This window comes from Polyodon spathula, chromosome 12 (genome assembly GCF_017654505.1).
Source record: "Polyodon spathula isolate WHYD16114869_AA chromosome 12, ASM1765450v1, whole genome shotgun sequence".
NCBI lineage: Eukaryota > Metazoa > Chordata > Actinopteri > Acipenseriformes > Polyodontidae > Polyodon > Polyodon spathula.
The window spans coordinates 45,579,639-45,596,857 of NC_054545.1; the positions used below are offsets into that span (position 1 = coordinate 45,579,639).

Consider the following 17,219-nt stretch of genomic DNA (forward strand, 5'->3'; position numbering starts at 1 on the left):
ACAATAAGCAATGTTCCCGGTTACGAAATCCAGCTCTGATGTGTGTGCACTACCCAGATGTTTTTCTTATCCGGTACCATTGGCTAGGAAAATACCAAAAAAGAAAAAAGGTTTGCTTTTTCAAATGCCACAAACATGTGCCAGTTTTAAAAAAAAAAAGTCTCACTATACACCCTTGAAGTCGTTACTATTGACCTTTGATTTTAAAAGTGGGCTAAAGTCCTCTATTTAAATCTGCCTCATAATACAAATCAGATTTACTTCAGACAAGGACAAGCACAGAGAGAGAGAGAGAGAGAGAGAGAGAGAGAGAGAGAGAGAGAGAGAAGGGTGGGAGTTTAGTGCATTGGGGGAAGAATTCAGTTTACCAGATGTTGATATTTAAACTTGAAGAACGCTTTAAGCTATCTCCAGATCTTGAAGTTAGAAATACCACGGGACAAGGGAACAAATGAGCTGCTCTCATAAATATTAATGGGCTGACTTCCAGTATACACAACACAAAGTGTGTGTGTGTGTGAGGAGGGGGTTAAGCACCCAAAGTCTCTTCTTGATTGCAGACTAAACTAAACGAAACCACAATGTGCTCAATCATCTTAAATATATATATATATACACACACACATAAATTTAAAAAATCAAGCCTATGAATAAAATGCTGTCTTTCAGTAAAATAATAAAACACTGGTTCCTGCATAACCTAAGACAATAAAACGCTTTATTGCACAACACTGGAGAGAGGTGTGCCTTTGCCCTATCCCTATTGCGTGGTGAGCAGACCTGTCACAGCCTGGCAGGGCCTGCCACTTCCTTTGCAGTCTGATAGGTTTACTGCCATCGCTCTTCTTCTTTTCATCATGCAAGTTTTTATTTTTTTTTATAATTGACGTTATAAAATGCACACTCAACAACACCTGCTGCATCACCTAGCACCTCATTTTCTCAGCTGCCTGCTTAAAACACCCCCTGTGCTTTAAATTAAGCTTATTATTGCACAGGGAGTCCGAGCTAAAATATTTATGGGTTTAACTTTTTACAACGTTTTCTTTTTGCCCCTTTCCAAAATCTGAGCTCTTTCCGGGTTTCAATCGCTAAGCCATCCTTTGACATTTCTGGAAAAGCACTGCTTTGAAATCCGAATGCCAACTGTTTGGGCACCTCTTAATAATCAATGAACACCAGAGCAGTTATCTGCCCAGTTAGCCTCGTAGTAACGTCTCTGTTCTTTATGGTAGATGAATGAGTGGGTAGGACCCATTGCAAACATCATTGATTTCCATCATTTAAGGGATTAAGAGTCCTATTGCAAAGCAGTTTCACCTGTTTCAGGTTTAGATATGTGCTTGATTGACCCCAGTGCATAGGTAACAAGCTCTGCATCTTAATAAACTCCTAGTAAAACCAGGAATGGATCAAACTGCTGTGCAACGGAGAGTCTTATTTCCATCCCAGATCTTGATTCAGTATTACAGCAGCCAATGCAGACAGACGGCAGGCTGACTATCACAACAGCCAGCCTGGCATAAATATTTCAAAACCTTTGATGCAACATCTTATTGCACAAGCTTGCCCATATATACCAAGGGTCTAGCTATTTGAATTGTTCAAACAAATAGCATGGACAATGTCTCGACTGAGTTAGATAATTTCATGAACACAGAACACACTCCTAATCAGACTGAGGTGAGGAACTTGCCTCACAAGGTGATGCAGAACACATTCTAAAAGCAGGGTGGTTTTGGAAAAAGGATCCCTTTTGTAATTTGCAATTTGATTTACCTGGTTTCTAATCTCGAAAGCACTGTATCTGATTCAGCAAAAGCAGAAGTGTGCTGAGTACCATTCAGCCTGGGAGTTCCCCTTCAAATATACAGTAATAGAGCAATTACAGCATGTGATCATTTGTACCATGAACACCAATGCTTTGAAAGGTCTGGGTACATTTCTACTTACAGAAGTTAAACTCAAACCTTCCCCAATTCACATTCCCCTCAAAGAGTAACTTGGTGTCGGTCTGAAATATCAGTTATGAGTTATCTTATCTAATGTATTTTCATTGTATTTAGGTTCTCTTTGTGTCATTTTCGGTCTCAGTCATCACATCTCGGAAGTTTAAGGCACCCCTGTGGACTCAATAGAGCCCTCACCAGAGAGTAACGATTAACCGGTCCCCCCTGAAACACAACCGGCACACCACAGTGTAACCACTAACCTGTCCCCCCTGAAACAAATCCGGTACACCAGAGTGTAACCACTAACTTGCCCCCCCTGAAACACATCCGGTACACCACAGTGTAACCACTAACCAGTCCCCCCGAAACACATATGGTACACCACAGTGTAACCACTAACCTGTCCCCCCTGAAACACGTCCGGTACACCACAGTGTAACCACTAACCTGTCCCCCCTGAAACACGTCCGGTACACCACAGTGTAACCACTAACCTGTCCCCCCGAAACACATCTGGTACACCACAGTGTAATCACTAACCAGTCCCCCCTGATTGTCGAGGGGAGGGGGGGGAGTCTGGTTAATGTCTCTGATGTAGATACCTTCCCTGCAGAGTCCTTTTGCATTGGGAACCAGTAACCTAGTGGTGGAGCCCTAGTCTGTACCTTTGACAACAATCTCTGCATCCTCCTCGATCGCTCCCTTGCTCTTCTCAATAATCAGGCTCCTCATTTCTTCTGGAATCTCTGAGAGGCTGTAAAGAGACAGACAGTGGATTGTGTTTAAAAAAAAAAAAAAAAACACACCAAAAAAACCCACAAACAACGTGTAAAGGTGCTCAGCGCTTTGAAATTAGACAATCCGAGCTTAATTAGACCAGCTTAGTTAATTAGTCACAGAACATCGACAGCAAATCGATAAGGGGATTTTTTTGTTTGTTTGTGAAGATAAGAAAATGTTTCTAAAGTCTTTGTTGTTAATACACTTTAAGAATCCAAAAACAAAAAAGCCTTTTTCTTCCGCAAGCATAGAATTTGTATTCAACAATGTGAAATTACAAACGAGGGGCAAGACAGGAAGGCTGTGATCGCAGTGTAAACTCTGGTCCGCTGAAGGTCGTGTAGACACCAATCAACAGACTGAGAAAACAATCCCACTTTTGCAATGGATATAAATAAATAAATAAATAAATTAAAAAACGGATATAAGGACTCAAACCTTATCTGTAGCACGCAAATTATGATAAAACTGTTCAAGATGCCAAACCAGAGGGACTCAAAACCGCTGACATTCGCTCATCTGTTTGCAGCTCATTAAAGTCTCCCCCCCCCCAAATCTCCTGATCGGATGCCACTTTGGGAAAGAATGCAGAGTAGCGCATGGCTGCTTCCTTTGGAAGGAGTCCAACAGCAGAGCGATTTCCTTGATTTCTCCAGTAAACAAATGAAGTAACCTTTCTCTTGTTGAGCCAGTGCCAGCCGGGCATTGCAGCACTTGATTGCTCTGGCTGCAGTGCTACTTATCAAATCCCACTGACAGTTCAGAATTGCTCCACAGCTGGGTATGAATCCAGAGGAACTCTCATTGCATAGCAGTTCAATCCATTCCTGGTTTTACTAGGAGTTTAATAAGACACACCCAAGCTTCTTACCTGTAAACCATGGCTAACCAAGCTCATACTAAAACCTGGAAAGAGTGAAAGTGCTATGCAACAGGAGTCAGATTTCCATCCCTGCTTATAAGTGGCAACTACTGTAGACTGCTACAAGAACATGTATAGAGATGCCTGCCCAATAGCCTAAAGTCCTTTTAATCTAACATGGGAATAAGGATGAGTCATCTGATGGTAACATGCAAGGATCAGACGTTGACGGTGCAATCCGATTATATAACAAGCTCAATACAGGGAAAGCATGTTGAAAGTTAAGCAGCTGAATTCAGATAATTGCTTTCCTTAGAATCCAAGCTCTGTGTGTGATCTGCAATGCGGTGTCCTTTTAGGGCAGTGCAATTCGCCCTCTCATTCTGACTTTGGATTTGAATGAATGCAAGATGGATTAAAAAATAAATAATAAATAATAATGGAGACTCTGAAAAAAAAATTAAATATGAAAAAGTTATTCAAACATTAGATCTCTCAGTATTTGTTGTATAAATTATGTTGACAGTGTCTGGCTATATGCACAGGGCCAGTCTCATCTGTATTTTTCTTGTGTTTTAAAATAAAATAAAATATCTGACAATACAAATTCTCACGGTGGTAACCCTGCATGTGGGACACACAAAAGTTTCACAAGATGAATGAGTCTTAATATAGGATATGACAATGCACCTTCTTTTAGTAAATGTCTGCAAGGCATGCATCCATCAATCTGGATTTCTATTGATTTACTCACAGCTAGGCACAAAGATAAATAGAAATGTACTGGCTATCCTGTAGGGTATTAACCTTGTCTTTGTGTGTGATCAAATCCTCTTTAGGGGCAGTTCATAGTTTACAGTATATATGTTTAAATACTATCCAAGTTTAGAACATTGCTAAAAAATAGTTACAAAAAAACATTAAATGAAGTTGCCATTATTTTCTCTGCTTGACCAAGTTTCTTCAGACCCGTGTGAGAAAATCTGAACATTAAGTACAAAAATACAACTGGTATACAAGCGGGAGGATGCTTCAACAGAACCCTAAAAGATGGCAATGCATGTGCCCACGTATTGTCCAATTCCCAGTACTGTGTCTGGCTTCGTTTCACCATTACAAATAGCACACCAGGGAGATGGTAACACGATCGCTAGGGCGGCACTATAGCAAACAGAGCACCATTTGAGACTTAATTCTAACAAGTGAGACGGATGGCATGATCAGACTCTTGAGTTTCTGAATAATTCTGCGCCTAGCAGCAGCAACAGTCATGCAGACCTACACAGCTCTGTAATTAAGACAGCAACCAGACAATAAAGTCACAAATCAAAAGACAGACCTAGAGCTGTTTGAAGAACTTGAGAGAGCTTCGGCTGAGCCAATTCTAACTCTCTGTGAATAATGATAGAACATCGAAGCCCCATACATGATTATGCATCTCTGTTACAACACTCAATGTGAAACGGACTCATGTCTTTTTAAAAAGAGAAGTGGATTTCATTAAACATCCCCGTCGCGAACCACAGACCCTTTGATTCGTCACGAGCAGCAGGAACAGAAATCAGCAAGACTACTTATCGTGATCTCTATAAGACGTGCTCCACTAGAATGGGGCATCACAAAATAACAATTCAAATGCTACCGTCGGGCTTACCTTGTTCCATCTTACATTAGCTATACAGGAAATAGGAAAAGCTATTGCCTGAGTTAAATGAAAAAACACTGAATATATATATATATATATATATATATATATATATATATATATATATATATATATATATATATATATATATATATATAAGCCTAGTTTGACAATTTTCAGTTACAGTGGTTTGATTTCACAACAAATGCTAACTACAGAAGCAATGGAGTGTGCTAATACATGTGCACACTGCTGTGTGTATGTGTGTGTGTGTGTGTGCGTGAGTGTGTGTGTGCATGTGTGTGTGTATACACACACACACACACACACACACACATTTGACAGAGTAGATTGAAATCCAGCTACAGTAAAGCCAGATTTAAAGACAAAAACGGACAATAACTCAATATAGGAGTGCAGACCATTATAACAGTAAGAAATGTAACAGGATCAAAAAACAAACATTTCGACTGGAAGTCTTTTCCAACACCTCAAAAAAAAAAAAAAACACCTTTGAGTGGAAACATTTGTCATGGAATTTATGACATTTCTTTTAGTATTTCTAAATTCAGCACGGTTGCGTTTTTAATGGTTATAGAGTTACAGTGATAATTCCGGATTGTTTCAATATTCAATCAGCCTGTGATTTTCCATTCTTTCTACCCAGGAAGGACCACAGTAATTCAGGCAGGAAGCAACACCAGCTGTTTTGATGCCATTCCCTTTTAATCTGTCTGAAGGAGAGGGAGAGAGAGTAGGATTTGGCAGCACACCCCTGAACTTTCCACAAACTCCGATAGCCAACCCTTCAGGAATTAAAGAACAGAGCATGCCAAGAAAAAAGCCTTAATCCAACTGAAACATTAGAACTGACAGGACAGGTGGACCAAACTGGAGGTTTTTTTACTCTCAGCATTAGAACAAAACTCACATCTCTTTCCAAAAAAGAACCACAGTCTGCAATGAGTTCTAAATGCATGAAGCTGGGCACTTCTGATCCCGGAGGATCGTTCCAATCTAGCTTTAAAAAGGGTTATTAACAAATGCATAATGTAATATCAAACCATAAAGTATAACCAACAAAGATGAACACCAATGCAGGTCTGTGTCTGGAGAAGGGGCAATGGGGTCGTCCAGTACCTCCTATTGAAAGACTATGGAAGTTGATGTGATGGCTCAAAATTCTAGGAACATCGTGCTGGACGGGCTCCAATTGAAACCAGGTGCAATGACGCACTTGCCTGTGCAGTCTGGTACTGACTCACCCTGACTCATAAATCCGGTACAGATAGGGTTGCATTGTCTTTTCGTAGACGTGAGATGTAAAGGAGATGCCAAGGCCTTATCTTCGGGGTACTGAAACGTCACAAAGGGGGCCCGGTTTTGATATTTGGTTTCTACTTTTCCATTTTCCTACGTGTACCAGCGGTCCTATTGACCTGTATTGTACATGAAGTTTGGAGGTGTCTATTTCAACAGATATGGCATGAAAATGACAGGGCAGCCAACGGCTGACTATATTCATCTAACGGCATGCCAAACACACCTACCTCCTCCTCCCCCCACCAAGACAAACATCCTCATCAGTGAAATCTTCTCTTGGGCTGACTTGTACCACTGGGCTACATAAAAACATTGGCCAGCAAAAGTTTTACAATGGTGACATGGAAAACCCCAAGTTAGAGCGAAGACCTCAGTGGAGGTTTGTAGTTGAGAAGATCAACCCACAATAAGTAAGAGCATAAGCAAAGGCTTTCTCAAAAAATGGTATCCCCACCCCCCTCCATCACTGCCAGCACTTTTCTTTGCTGTTCACTTTCAAAATTCCTTGGCAGCATGTTTAAGTAAACAAGTTATTTTCAGACAAGAGGTCATTTACTGTACTCTTAATCACTGAATTCCCATTTTCCCACCAACTGAAGGAAAGTTAAATCTCATGAAAAGCTCTAGGAATGAACAGTCTGTTCTGAGTGCTGAACTTTGCTTATTATTATTGTGTGGCTTTTGAGCAGCTCTGGCACCAGTCAAAGGGTCCATTTTAAAAGAGAACCCTTGCTAGGGCTTTTGTAAATATCTGAAATGCGTGCATGGCTTTATTTGTTGTGGCTATCTGCAGGTTCTGACTGCTGTGCTGTAGGAACCCGCCATGCTGTTCCATTGTGCTTTCCCGGAGTTAAACAAAATGACGTTGCAGTGCGATAAAAACCCGGGAAGGCTCCACCGAACAGAGTTTTATTTTGTTCTTCAAATCTGTGCGAATGCCAGTGACCGGACCAACTTGTTTCATCCAATCTAGCTCCCTCGTGAATTCAGCTGGTGTCAAACCCCAAATCTGACTTTTTTTTTTCTCTACGGTCCCGGCTTGAGGTGCTGACAGTATTAACTTTATTGAATTTATAAGAGTGTTATTGAAAATGCCTGTGTACAGCTCTGGCAACAAAGATAATAGGCTCTCTCAAGAAAGATAGTCTAGCTTGTTATTACTAGGAAACTTAATTATTTTTCCCCTCAGGAGAACTTAAGGTTCAGCGGGCATCCTCCGATCCCACGACCAAGTCAGCTTCCTTTTTTACACCCAGGAACTCAAGAGATCAGTGAGCTACTGGCCTCTGGAGGGCAAAGGCCAGCCCTGCAGGTGTCAGCTCTGAGCTCACTGGGCGCCTGGCCATTAGGGTCCGCTGTAGAGTGATGAGGAGAAACAGTCCCTGACAGTTTTGCCTCCCTAACCTACGGGAGAGCCAGAGCCAATGCAACACTCCCTTCGGAATCCCCAATGGACTTATTTTTTTTCAAACCGTTTATTCAAAGTGTATTTGTAATCTTCATAACAATAAAAAATAATGGATTAGTCAGCGTAAACCTCCCCATGAGAGAAAGAGATCATTTGTAAAAGAGTGCGTCCTAATGACCCTAACAGCTGACATTAACGCTGAATATCACCAAAAATGAAGCCTCCACTTTCGACTCTGTCGTTGGCCTCCCATAGAAACCAATGGAAATGTGCTGAGTGTCCGTATACCAAGTCCAAAGATGACTGCTGAAAAGCACACGTCTGGAAATGGCAACCCAGCCCCACATCATTTCACAGAGGCTCCTTAACAGCATTGCATATCTTTCTGACGGAAGCCGTTATGAAAAGGGAAATATCATACAAGCAATTACAGGAGTGATAAACCAAGAGATTAGAAGGTTAGTAATTACTGGCAGTTTGGCAGTAGTTCAATAATAGTGAGTAGATTTCTGAGACGCTCCCGTCAGCTGAGGTTATGTAAGCAGAAGCACTATTTCAGAAGGAATTCCTGACTCGACTCCTCAGCTTTGAGAAGGCGGTCCCAAAGCACTGAAATAAAGTGCCCAGTCTCTTCAACTCAATCAAATCTGCATGCCTACTAAAAGAAGGACAAAAAGAGTCTTCAAAACTCCCTTTTAAATTATACGCTACAGCTTTGCCAACGGCAAGCACACTGCACAACGAACCAGACACCAGTCTCCTTTCAAATGCTCTTTGCTTTGCGCTCGTCATACCAAAAAAAAAAAAAACACAACATCTTGTGTTTAGAAAGTTTTATATATTTTAGGAGAAACTTTTTTTTTTTTTTGTAACAAAATGTATTTTATTACTGGTAATAACTGATTCGTTGGCAGATTGGAAATGTAGGGTTGTTTACTTAATTCATCAATATTTTTCCGAAGGTCATTTGTAATACCCTACCCTACTAGGTGTGTGCTACTCTAGTTTGTGTAGGAAGGGAAACATATATGTGTTGCACAGATTTCATCAATCCGCATCAGTACAGAGCACAACGTTAATTTCCTTCCCCATAAATCAGTTTTTTCTGAAGCAAGTATTTTGGAACCTGGCAGTCGGTTTAGTTTGTCTCTGGTTAATGATTGAACACACACTGCATACAGCTGCACAGTTTCTTTAGAAATCTTCAATGAAAAAACACACCAGCTGCATCAAAGATGGGAAATATTTCAGCTAAAAGAACAGCAGGGGTAATATATGCTTCCTCCAGACGCTACAGCTAAGGCTGCAAATCTTTGTTGAATAAAGCAGCTGCACACTCCACCTTCTTTAGCAAGGGCTGTGTTCTGTTGCGCCAAGTTACCACAGCGATCCCCACCCTGCCTTTGTTATCTAAACACCTCTCAATGGTTGTAAAACAATAGTCCTTGAGTTCACCCTATAATTATATCTTGCCATGCAACTTTTGTTTTTAGCTTAAACATATTTATTTTGTTTTATGGTCTTGGAAAACTCGATCTGCAGTAACACTCACAAAAGAAAACCAAGTCAAAATGTCAATTCTGGTTCTAGGCTATGAGTATTGTACAGCATTTGAAATCACATGCAGTTTGTTTTATAGACTTCTCGTCAAATCCTTATCAGAAGAGGGCTCGAACCAACACCCATGCATGTCCCAAGCAAGCGAGGAACGAGAACCCTTTCTCATAACACATATACAGTCGTGTGCAAATTTATTAGAACACCTCAAGATTTGTCCTTTATATCCGTTTGTGGCAAAGCGTAAGCCTTGCAGAGTGAAATATGTAGTTTATTGTATGTTTTTGTGTTAATTGTTACAATTGATTTAATTGTTTAGCTGCTGTGGAGCTCCGCTGGGGACGATTACCGGTCTGCGTGGAGCAGCAGCTGAAAGCAATCAGCTGTTCCAGCAGGCAGGTGGGCGTGTCTCAGCGGAGCGTCAATATAAAAGCATGTTGATCGCTGTGATCGGGGCTGCTGCAAGGCCTGCCGTTTTCACGGCACCTTTTGAGTTATAGTTTGGGGTATTGTGTTTTATTTTGCACTTTTTGTACGGTTTTCTGTATCTGTCCTCTGTGCGTTACCATCGCTGGTAACGTCACATGACCGCCTTTATTTTACTTTCACTTTGTTTGTTGTTAATAAATCCTGCGCGCCTGTGCCGGCGTTTCAACACCACCTCTGTCTCTCTGTATGCTTGAACAGCGGCTACCCACGCGCGTGACCCGAGGAAGACCCTGTCACATATGGTGTCAGAAGTGGGATTCCGCTGCATCCTGCCGAAGCAAGGCTAGATGGCTACAGAGAGACAGGAGGAGCAAACCCCTGAAATTTTTTGGGGGGGACAAGGGCAGACCGCAGGTAACCCTGAGGGGCTGCTGAAGGACAGGGATGGAGCCGCTGTCCTTAAAGGCACTTGAAGGAGCCGAGACATCCTGCCCGAACGCCAGAGAGGCCGAGGAGGGTCCGTTCCCGAGAGCTGCAGAAGGAGGAGTTCCGGTCCTGGAAGCTGGCGAGGGAGGAGGAGAGACTGCCTGCCCGGACGCCAGCGGGAGGAACTGCCTGCCGAGCGTCAGCGAAGGAGGATCTGTCGTTTGTGGGGGATCGTCTCAGAAGGAGGCGGGTCAATCCTCTGGAGAGGAGCCCCGTGAAGGGACACTGGGTTTAGGGGGTAATAATTGTGGGTGTATTGTTGTTAATTATTGGTATGTGGATAGTGGTTGTATGTGTGTGCATGTTTATTGTTTAGCGATGCTAACGTTGGAGCCTGGTGTCTGGTATGATGGTATGGAGGTTGCGCCTGGCTCTAATGTTCCGTCCCACCCACCCTTGTGTTTTTTTTTTTGTTTTGTCGAATGGACCCCTATGGGTTCCATTCTGAGCGGGAGGATATGTGGCAAAGCGTAAGCCTTGCACAGTGAAATATGTAGTTTATTGTATGTTTTTGTGTTAATTGTTACAATTGATTTAATTGTTTAGCTGCTGTGGAGCTCCGCTGGGGACGATTACCGGTCTGCGTGGAGCAGCAGCTGAAAGCAATCAGCTGTTCCAGCAGGCAGGTGGGCGTGTCTCAGCGGAGCGTCAATATAAAAGCATGTTGATCGCTGTGATCGGGGCTGCTGCAAGGCCTGCCGTTTTCACGGCACCTTTTGAGTTATAGTTTGGGGTATTGTGTTTTATTTTGCACTTTTTGTACGGTTTTCTGTATCTGTCCTCTGTGCGTTACCATCGCTGGTAACGTCACATGACCGCCTTTATTTTACTTTCACTTTGTTTGTTGTTAATAAATCCTGCGCGCCTGTGCCGGCGTTTCAACACCACCTCTGTCTCTCTGTATGCTTGAACAGCGGCTACCCACGCGTGTGACCCGAGGAAGACCCTGTCACACCGTTATATACCTACCTGCATGAAAACCTCTGGGTGTGAGAATTTCAATTTCAGCAAAACAGCTTCTAAAAAGTCTCCAGCCTTCTGTTCCTTTTCCCTTTCTATTCAAAATGAATTGCAGGTGTGGCCTATTGAAATCATCAATTAAAATTAGACAATCGCTAATTTGTCTATTTTAACAAGATTTTCAGTTCCAGTGGTTTGATTTAATTTGCATTTCAAAATCAAAAACAGAAGCGACGGATGGGGTGTTCTCCTAAAATTTGCACACGGCTGCATGTTTTTTCAAAAGCTATGGAAGGGCAGCTTCTAGAACACCATCGTATTCATAACACCCATTTTAAAAATGTTCTAAAAAATGTAAAAAATATTGTGACCGAAGGGGATGTGTGTGCAAATGTGTGTGGCTTGAAACATTTCCAGCTGGTTTTACTACAGAACCTGGCTAGGATGGATTACCTAACCTTCCGCAAAAGAGTCCGACATTAGTGAAACCAGCATGGGTGTCTTTTCTATAGCCTTTAAAAAAAAGGAAATAGACACTGCTGTACACTTTTAAATCAGCTGCTCCCATTACTAACTTTCTTACCAAACCTGGTTTCCCTTTGCAGTACTGACTATTCTTGTAAATAACTCACTAACACAGTGTAAAATCCAGATTCTCAGTAAAAACGACTAAAAAAGCCAAGAAAACAACAGGCATGGTCTCTCCTCATCGGCCTAATCACTACAGGGGTCAAAGTGGAAATAAAGTCTACAGATCAATGAGAAGGGTCTTGTGATAAAGCCATTATAGCAGAAACCAAAAGCATTTGCCCTTCCGAGACACAGATAATAAACAGAAAACACCACAATAAACATTCAGGACAAAAGGTTTCAGCGTGGAAACACAGTTCTTGTGAAGGAGAGGTGCTCCTTTGAAAGCAGCACGCTACTGAATAAAGACAGTGAAAGTCTTTGCACTGCTTACCTGCTAGGTCCATTGGCAATGCGAACTGGCTGGGTGAGAGCTATATCCAAGGGACCCTGCCAATATAAACAGATACATTACATAGCATTAATAAGACAGCTGCAACAAACAAATAATAAAGTCCATCGATGTATTCTGCTCCTTCAGTCAACACTGGTGCCAGCTTTGGACCTTTGTCCAGAGCAAAAAGACCAGATCAGATACGAAAAGACCAGATCAGATACGATACAATGCTTAGCCATATATATATATATATTTTCAGATACATTATGTGTAAAATACAGAACGGGCTGTGCCCCGAAAGGGACATAAAAATAAAAATATAAAAAGAAATAAATTGTGTTTTGTATAAAAATCAGAATCTGGTTTCATAAATAAAAGTAGCTTTTCTCATTTCAAAAATGCTTGGGCATAAACAGGGTTAATGTTATAAAACTTTAACTTTTCGCACAAATTAAACTTTTCAGTGTCTTCAACTAGGAAATAAATGTTAAAAAATAGGCCTGATCATATATGGACTCACAGTTCATCAGGTTAGATATAGTGCTGTTTCAAGAGGTGCTAGATTTCTAAACTCGGCCACTTTTTTTTTTGTTTTTTTTAAATCGAGTGTGAATATATCTATATCTATTGAAACTTGCTAATTAACAGACTGCAATAATGCACTTGATGCCTGTGACTATCTTTGTGCTTTTATCACGATTCCATCTATGCATTGCCATCCTTTGGACGAGATCGAGGCCCTACTATAAGTGACTCTGCAGCAGCAGCAGTTGTTGATGAAGCAGAGTTCAACCCATAGTCTCTGTAAATCGCTTTGGATAAAAGTGTCTGCTAAATGAATAATAATAATAATAATAATAATAATAATAATAATAATAATAATAATAATAATAATAATAATTATTGCCCAGTGCTCTTGCAATGCTTCCACCCCTATATCATACTCTGTACTAAACTGCATGCATGCTTTCTCAAGCCTCTCGGCCATGTGTTTGTTTTGGATGTTCCTAGACGAGGCTGGACAGCTGTGGAGGGGCTAATCCCAGATGCCCCCCTCCTCCTTGCTCTCCTGTATGTGAACTTCAGCCCTGTATGAATCCCCACTGTCTCCACACAGCCTATGAACCCAGAGTGACCAGGCTGCATCGTCCACCCCTCCGACCTCACTGGACTCTCTCCTGAACAAGGTGTCAATGCAAGGACGGGTTCATGACGCGTCATCCTGTCCACCTGACAGCCAGCCAAGGCCATTCAAAATGATAGCGCTCGATTCAGGGTGGGGTGCAAGGGTCTGAACTCTGCATTTCGCCGGTCTTTAAATTAACCTTGGCACTTTCTTTGTTCTCTTCAGCTAAAAAAAAAAAAATAATGAGTGCCCTTTATCATTAAAAAAAGAAAAAAAGACTAGGCCTATACCCCACAACTGTTCACAGGCCCTTGTTGTTCCATGTTGTAGTCTGGAAATTAAAACTCAATTGATCCTGGAGGTGGAAAGAATTATTTTTCCTTGAATGTAAGCAAGGCTTCAAGACAGCGCCTTATCAAAGCCCTTTGACACGGTGTAGGATATCCCAGCGGGGTGGGGGTGGGGGGTGGGGTGGCAGACAGCCATCTGTGCAAAGTTAAAATCTGCCAGACTGTGTGGCTGTACAAGCACGGACTTCAAAAGCAACTAACAAGAGCGTCATTAGACATGGAAATTGTCAAGCTAGTGATTGCAACTGAAAAAACATTGTGAACCAGAGGCTTTTTCGTTGGTGTTGTTTAGTGATTTAAGGGTTTCTATAAAGGTTTGGTGCCTCCTTGTTTGAGTGCCCTGGTAGAAAGCACAAGCATTGGCTCTCTAAGTGCTCAGGACTGGGTTCATTTTCAAGGGTTCACACGCGTACAGGAGAATTACCTGTTGCACAGGAACAGTGCCTTTACTGTTGTTTGTCAGCTTGTGTTCTCTCACCACTGCGTGCTGCTGATTAAGTCTGAACCCCATGTGTTTTTATTGGGTTCTGTGTATATTGCAATGGTCCTTTTATTATCTTTCCAGGACCCCCTTGCAAAACAAAGCTTCAGACTCAATGGGTACATGTCCTAGCTATTCCTTATGTTTAGATCTACTGGGCAACATTCTATGATCACTGCCGACATAGCTGTCTGGGGAAACCAGAAACACACAGGCTTGTATTTCACCTTTAAAGTGGGGTGGTAAAAATTACAGCACATGATGTTCAAATGCATCTGTTCAGCTTACTTTTTGCACTGTAGTTTGATAACAAAAAATGAGAAATTAGAGACTGGTCGCTGACGAACCTTCATGACTGCATTAGAACACAATATAACCAAGGACACTGCACACCAACTCCGTGTTTTTTTTTGTTGTTTTTTTTTTGTGATCTTCTTTGTGAAACCTGGAGTTGAGGGTGCATAAGAAACGGTGTAAACATGTGCCATGCGCCCACTCTTCTCAGGGCAGTTACTGTGTGTGGCACCGCTGGGTCTGTGGAAATAACTGTGTGATGTGGTTCCTTCTGTGTTTGTTTTAAAGTGATTGCTGTGGGAAGCAGGAAGAAAGTCACAGAGAGCCACACTGGGCTGCTTTGCTTGGGGGAACACAGATTGGCTCATTAAGATCCAGAGACAAACTACCTTTTCTCTTGAAACCCAGACGTATTCCTTCTGACCTCTCACAAGCACACAAGATATTACTCTTTCAGCTGTCACACTCAGGAGACACGCAGAGCCCCCCCCCCCCCCCCCCCCCCCCCCCCCCCCCACACACACTGGATTATAATATTATTAATATATATATATATATATATATATATATATATATATATATATATATAAGGCAACTACTGTGCTGTACAAAACGGATAGCGGTTACCTAGAATACCCCGTGACAATATCGACGTTTCTGTAAATGACGTTTCAGTCGTGCTATAATAACACAGCGGGTGAAGAACAGGACTGGACCTGCGGGTAACCTAGCTGCTGAGAGTTTGGATTTATGATGTATGGCGATTAATGAACGATTTCATGACATCTGATAACAGTTACGATACTTTGCTCTTTCCGCAACGCATTTACACTGCAACACAATGGAGCAGAACCGAGAAGTACAGCACTAGAGAAATCACACACACACACACACACGTATTACCCTCATCGCTGTTATTATCAATACGATGATGACGATGATGACAACATGGCTTAACACTGGTATACCTACCCTCACGTTACACGTCGGTCGGTCGTCCTTACTCCGCAACTCGAACGATTCTTCCTCCTCTTTCTCTCCATATTCCCATCCAAGCAACGTGAAACCGTGCCTGCAGCAAAGGAACGAGCAAAACCCTTGCAAAGGCATTCAAATTGAGAGCTCTCAGCCCCTTTGCAGCCTTTGGTTATGGAGAATTGAGCATCCAGTGACACTGCTGCCCTGCGCTACGTGACACACGGCACCTGGCGTAGGTAGGTAGGTAGGCAGACAGGCAGGTACTGCAATAATATCCTCTAGAATGAAACAAGACGGGTTTCTGAAACTCGTTCAGAGCGCGTTCCACTTGCTAGAGTGTTACCATTTTGACACGGCCAAAGTAAAAACAGCTGGGGGGGGGGGGAAACACGTAGATCTTGAAGGTGTAATTATAAATACAAAGTATGATATCACGGTGCGAGAGTTGCCTTTCTCGCTTTAACGAAGACCGTCAAAACTTGAACAGAACTGAACTCCTCCACGGATATCGCGGGGCTGTTCGGCACCTTACTCACCAGAAACGATTATCCCTGTGTACCATGCACAATTTAGTCACTCACAATTCCTGCCTGAGTCATATTGATAACTACTTCCTGATGCCAAGAATAAGAGAGAAAGGGGATTGACGCAAAAAAACCCCAACCAAACAAAAAAAAAAAAAAAAAAAACGTTTAGAGACCCTGTTCATTGCTTGTAGCATTTGATAAAACATAACCGACAGCACGCACACAGCCTGACTGACCGGGAACTGTTAGCCAGTGTGCATGGAGCCGCTCAATAGGGCATCCCAAGGGTTTTCGGCACTGCCGGCTGATTTAATTTATGCACACCCAAGACTGGCCTCCGTGTTCCACGGAGTGTTACATCACCAGCCCCCTGGCAAGGTGTCAAATTCAGAGCTGGGGGGAGTTTTACCGCTCGGGCCCGCTCCAGCTTTCTCTGCAGTTTAACGCATGCCTGGCTTAACAGTTAAATACAGTCCACTAATATTTAATACCGTTCTGTACCGTACACTGGACTTGCTGTACATTCGCTGCACAGTGCGACTTAATTATTACTGTTTCATGCAGTTCTCCATTTCCAAAGTCACACATAGGTCAGTCCATATAATATTGCTGTTTTAGTCGCTGATATATACCTATATGTTTTACTGAAATTAAAAAACTATTAAATATTACCAGTAGCTAATTGTGGAAAGCAATCATACAATAAAAAAAAAAAAAATGCTGATTGATTTTTAATCCACATATGTCTTATAGTCTATGTGTGACCCTGAGCAAGTCACTTCACCTCCTTATGCTCTGTCTGTCTTGCGGATGAGATGTTAAATCAACACCCTATTGTAAGTGACTCTGCATGTAATGCACAGTTCACAGCCTGCCTCTGTAAAGCGCTTTGTGATGGTGGACCATTATGAAAAGCGCTTTACAAAAATAAATAAATAAATAATTATTATTATTATTAATATTATTATTATTATTATTATTATTATTATTATTATTATTATATTATTATTATTATTATAGGGTACTTATACGTTTAATCTTTTGATGTCATAGTAACTACACTCGTTTATTCCTATTTAAATCTAATAATTTGT

General features: G+C 41.8%; 1 protein-coding gene across 3 annotated transcripts in view; it reads right to left on the minus strand.

The window, feature by feature from the left end:
* Positions 1-16,420, minus strand: part of LOC121324065 (unconventional myosin-X-like) — a 31,882-nt gene extending 15,462 nt beyond the window's left edge. Inside the window, exons 1-3 of one of the 3 annotated variants that reach the window (XM_041265498.1) lie at positions 15,593-16,420; positions 12,367-12,422; positions 2,618-2,706 (exon numbers count right to left, since the gene is read on the minus strand). In XM_041265498.1, the coding sequence (XP_041121432.1) occupies positions 2,618-2,706; positions 12,367-12,422; positions 15,593-15,730 (283 nt within the window). In that variant the 5' untranslated portion in view covers positions 15,731-16,420. The remainder of the gene's footprint in view (positions 1-2,617; positions 2,707-12,366; positions 12,423-15,592) is intronic. The other 2 variants (XM_041265497.1, XM_041265499.1) reach the window with 2 other exon arrangements.
* Positions 16,421-17,219: the final 799 nt, after the last annotated feature.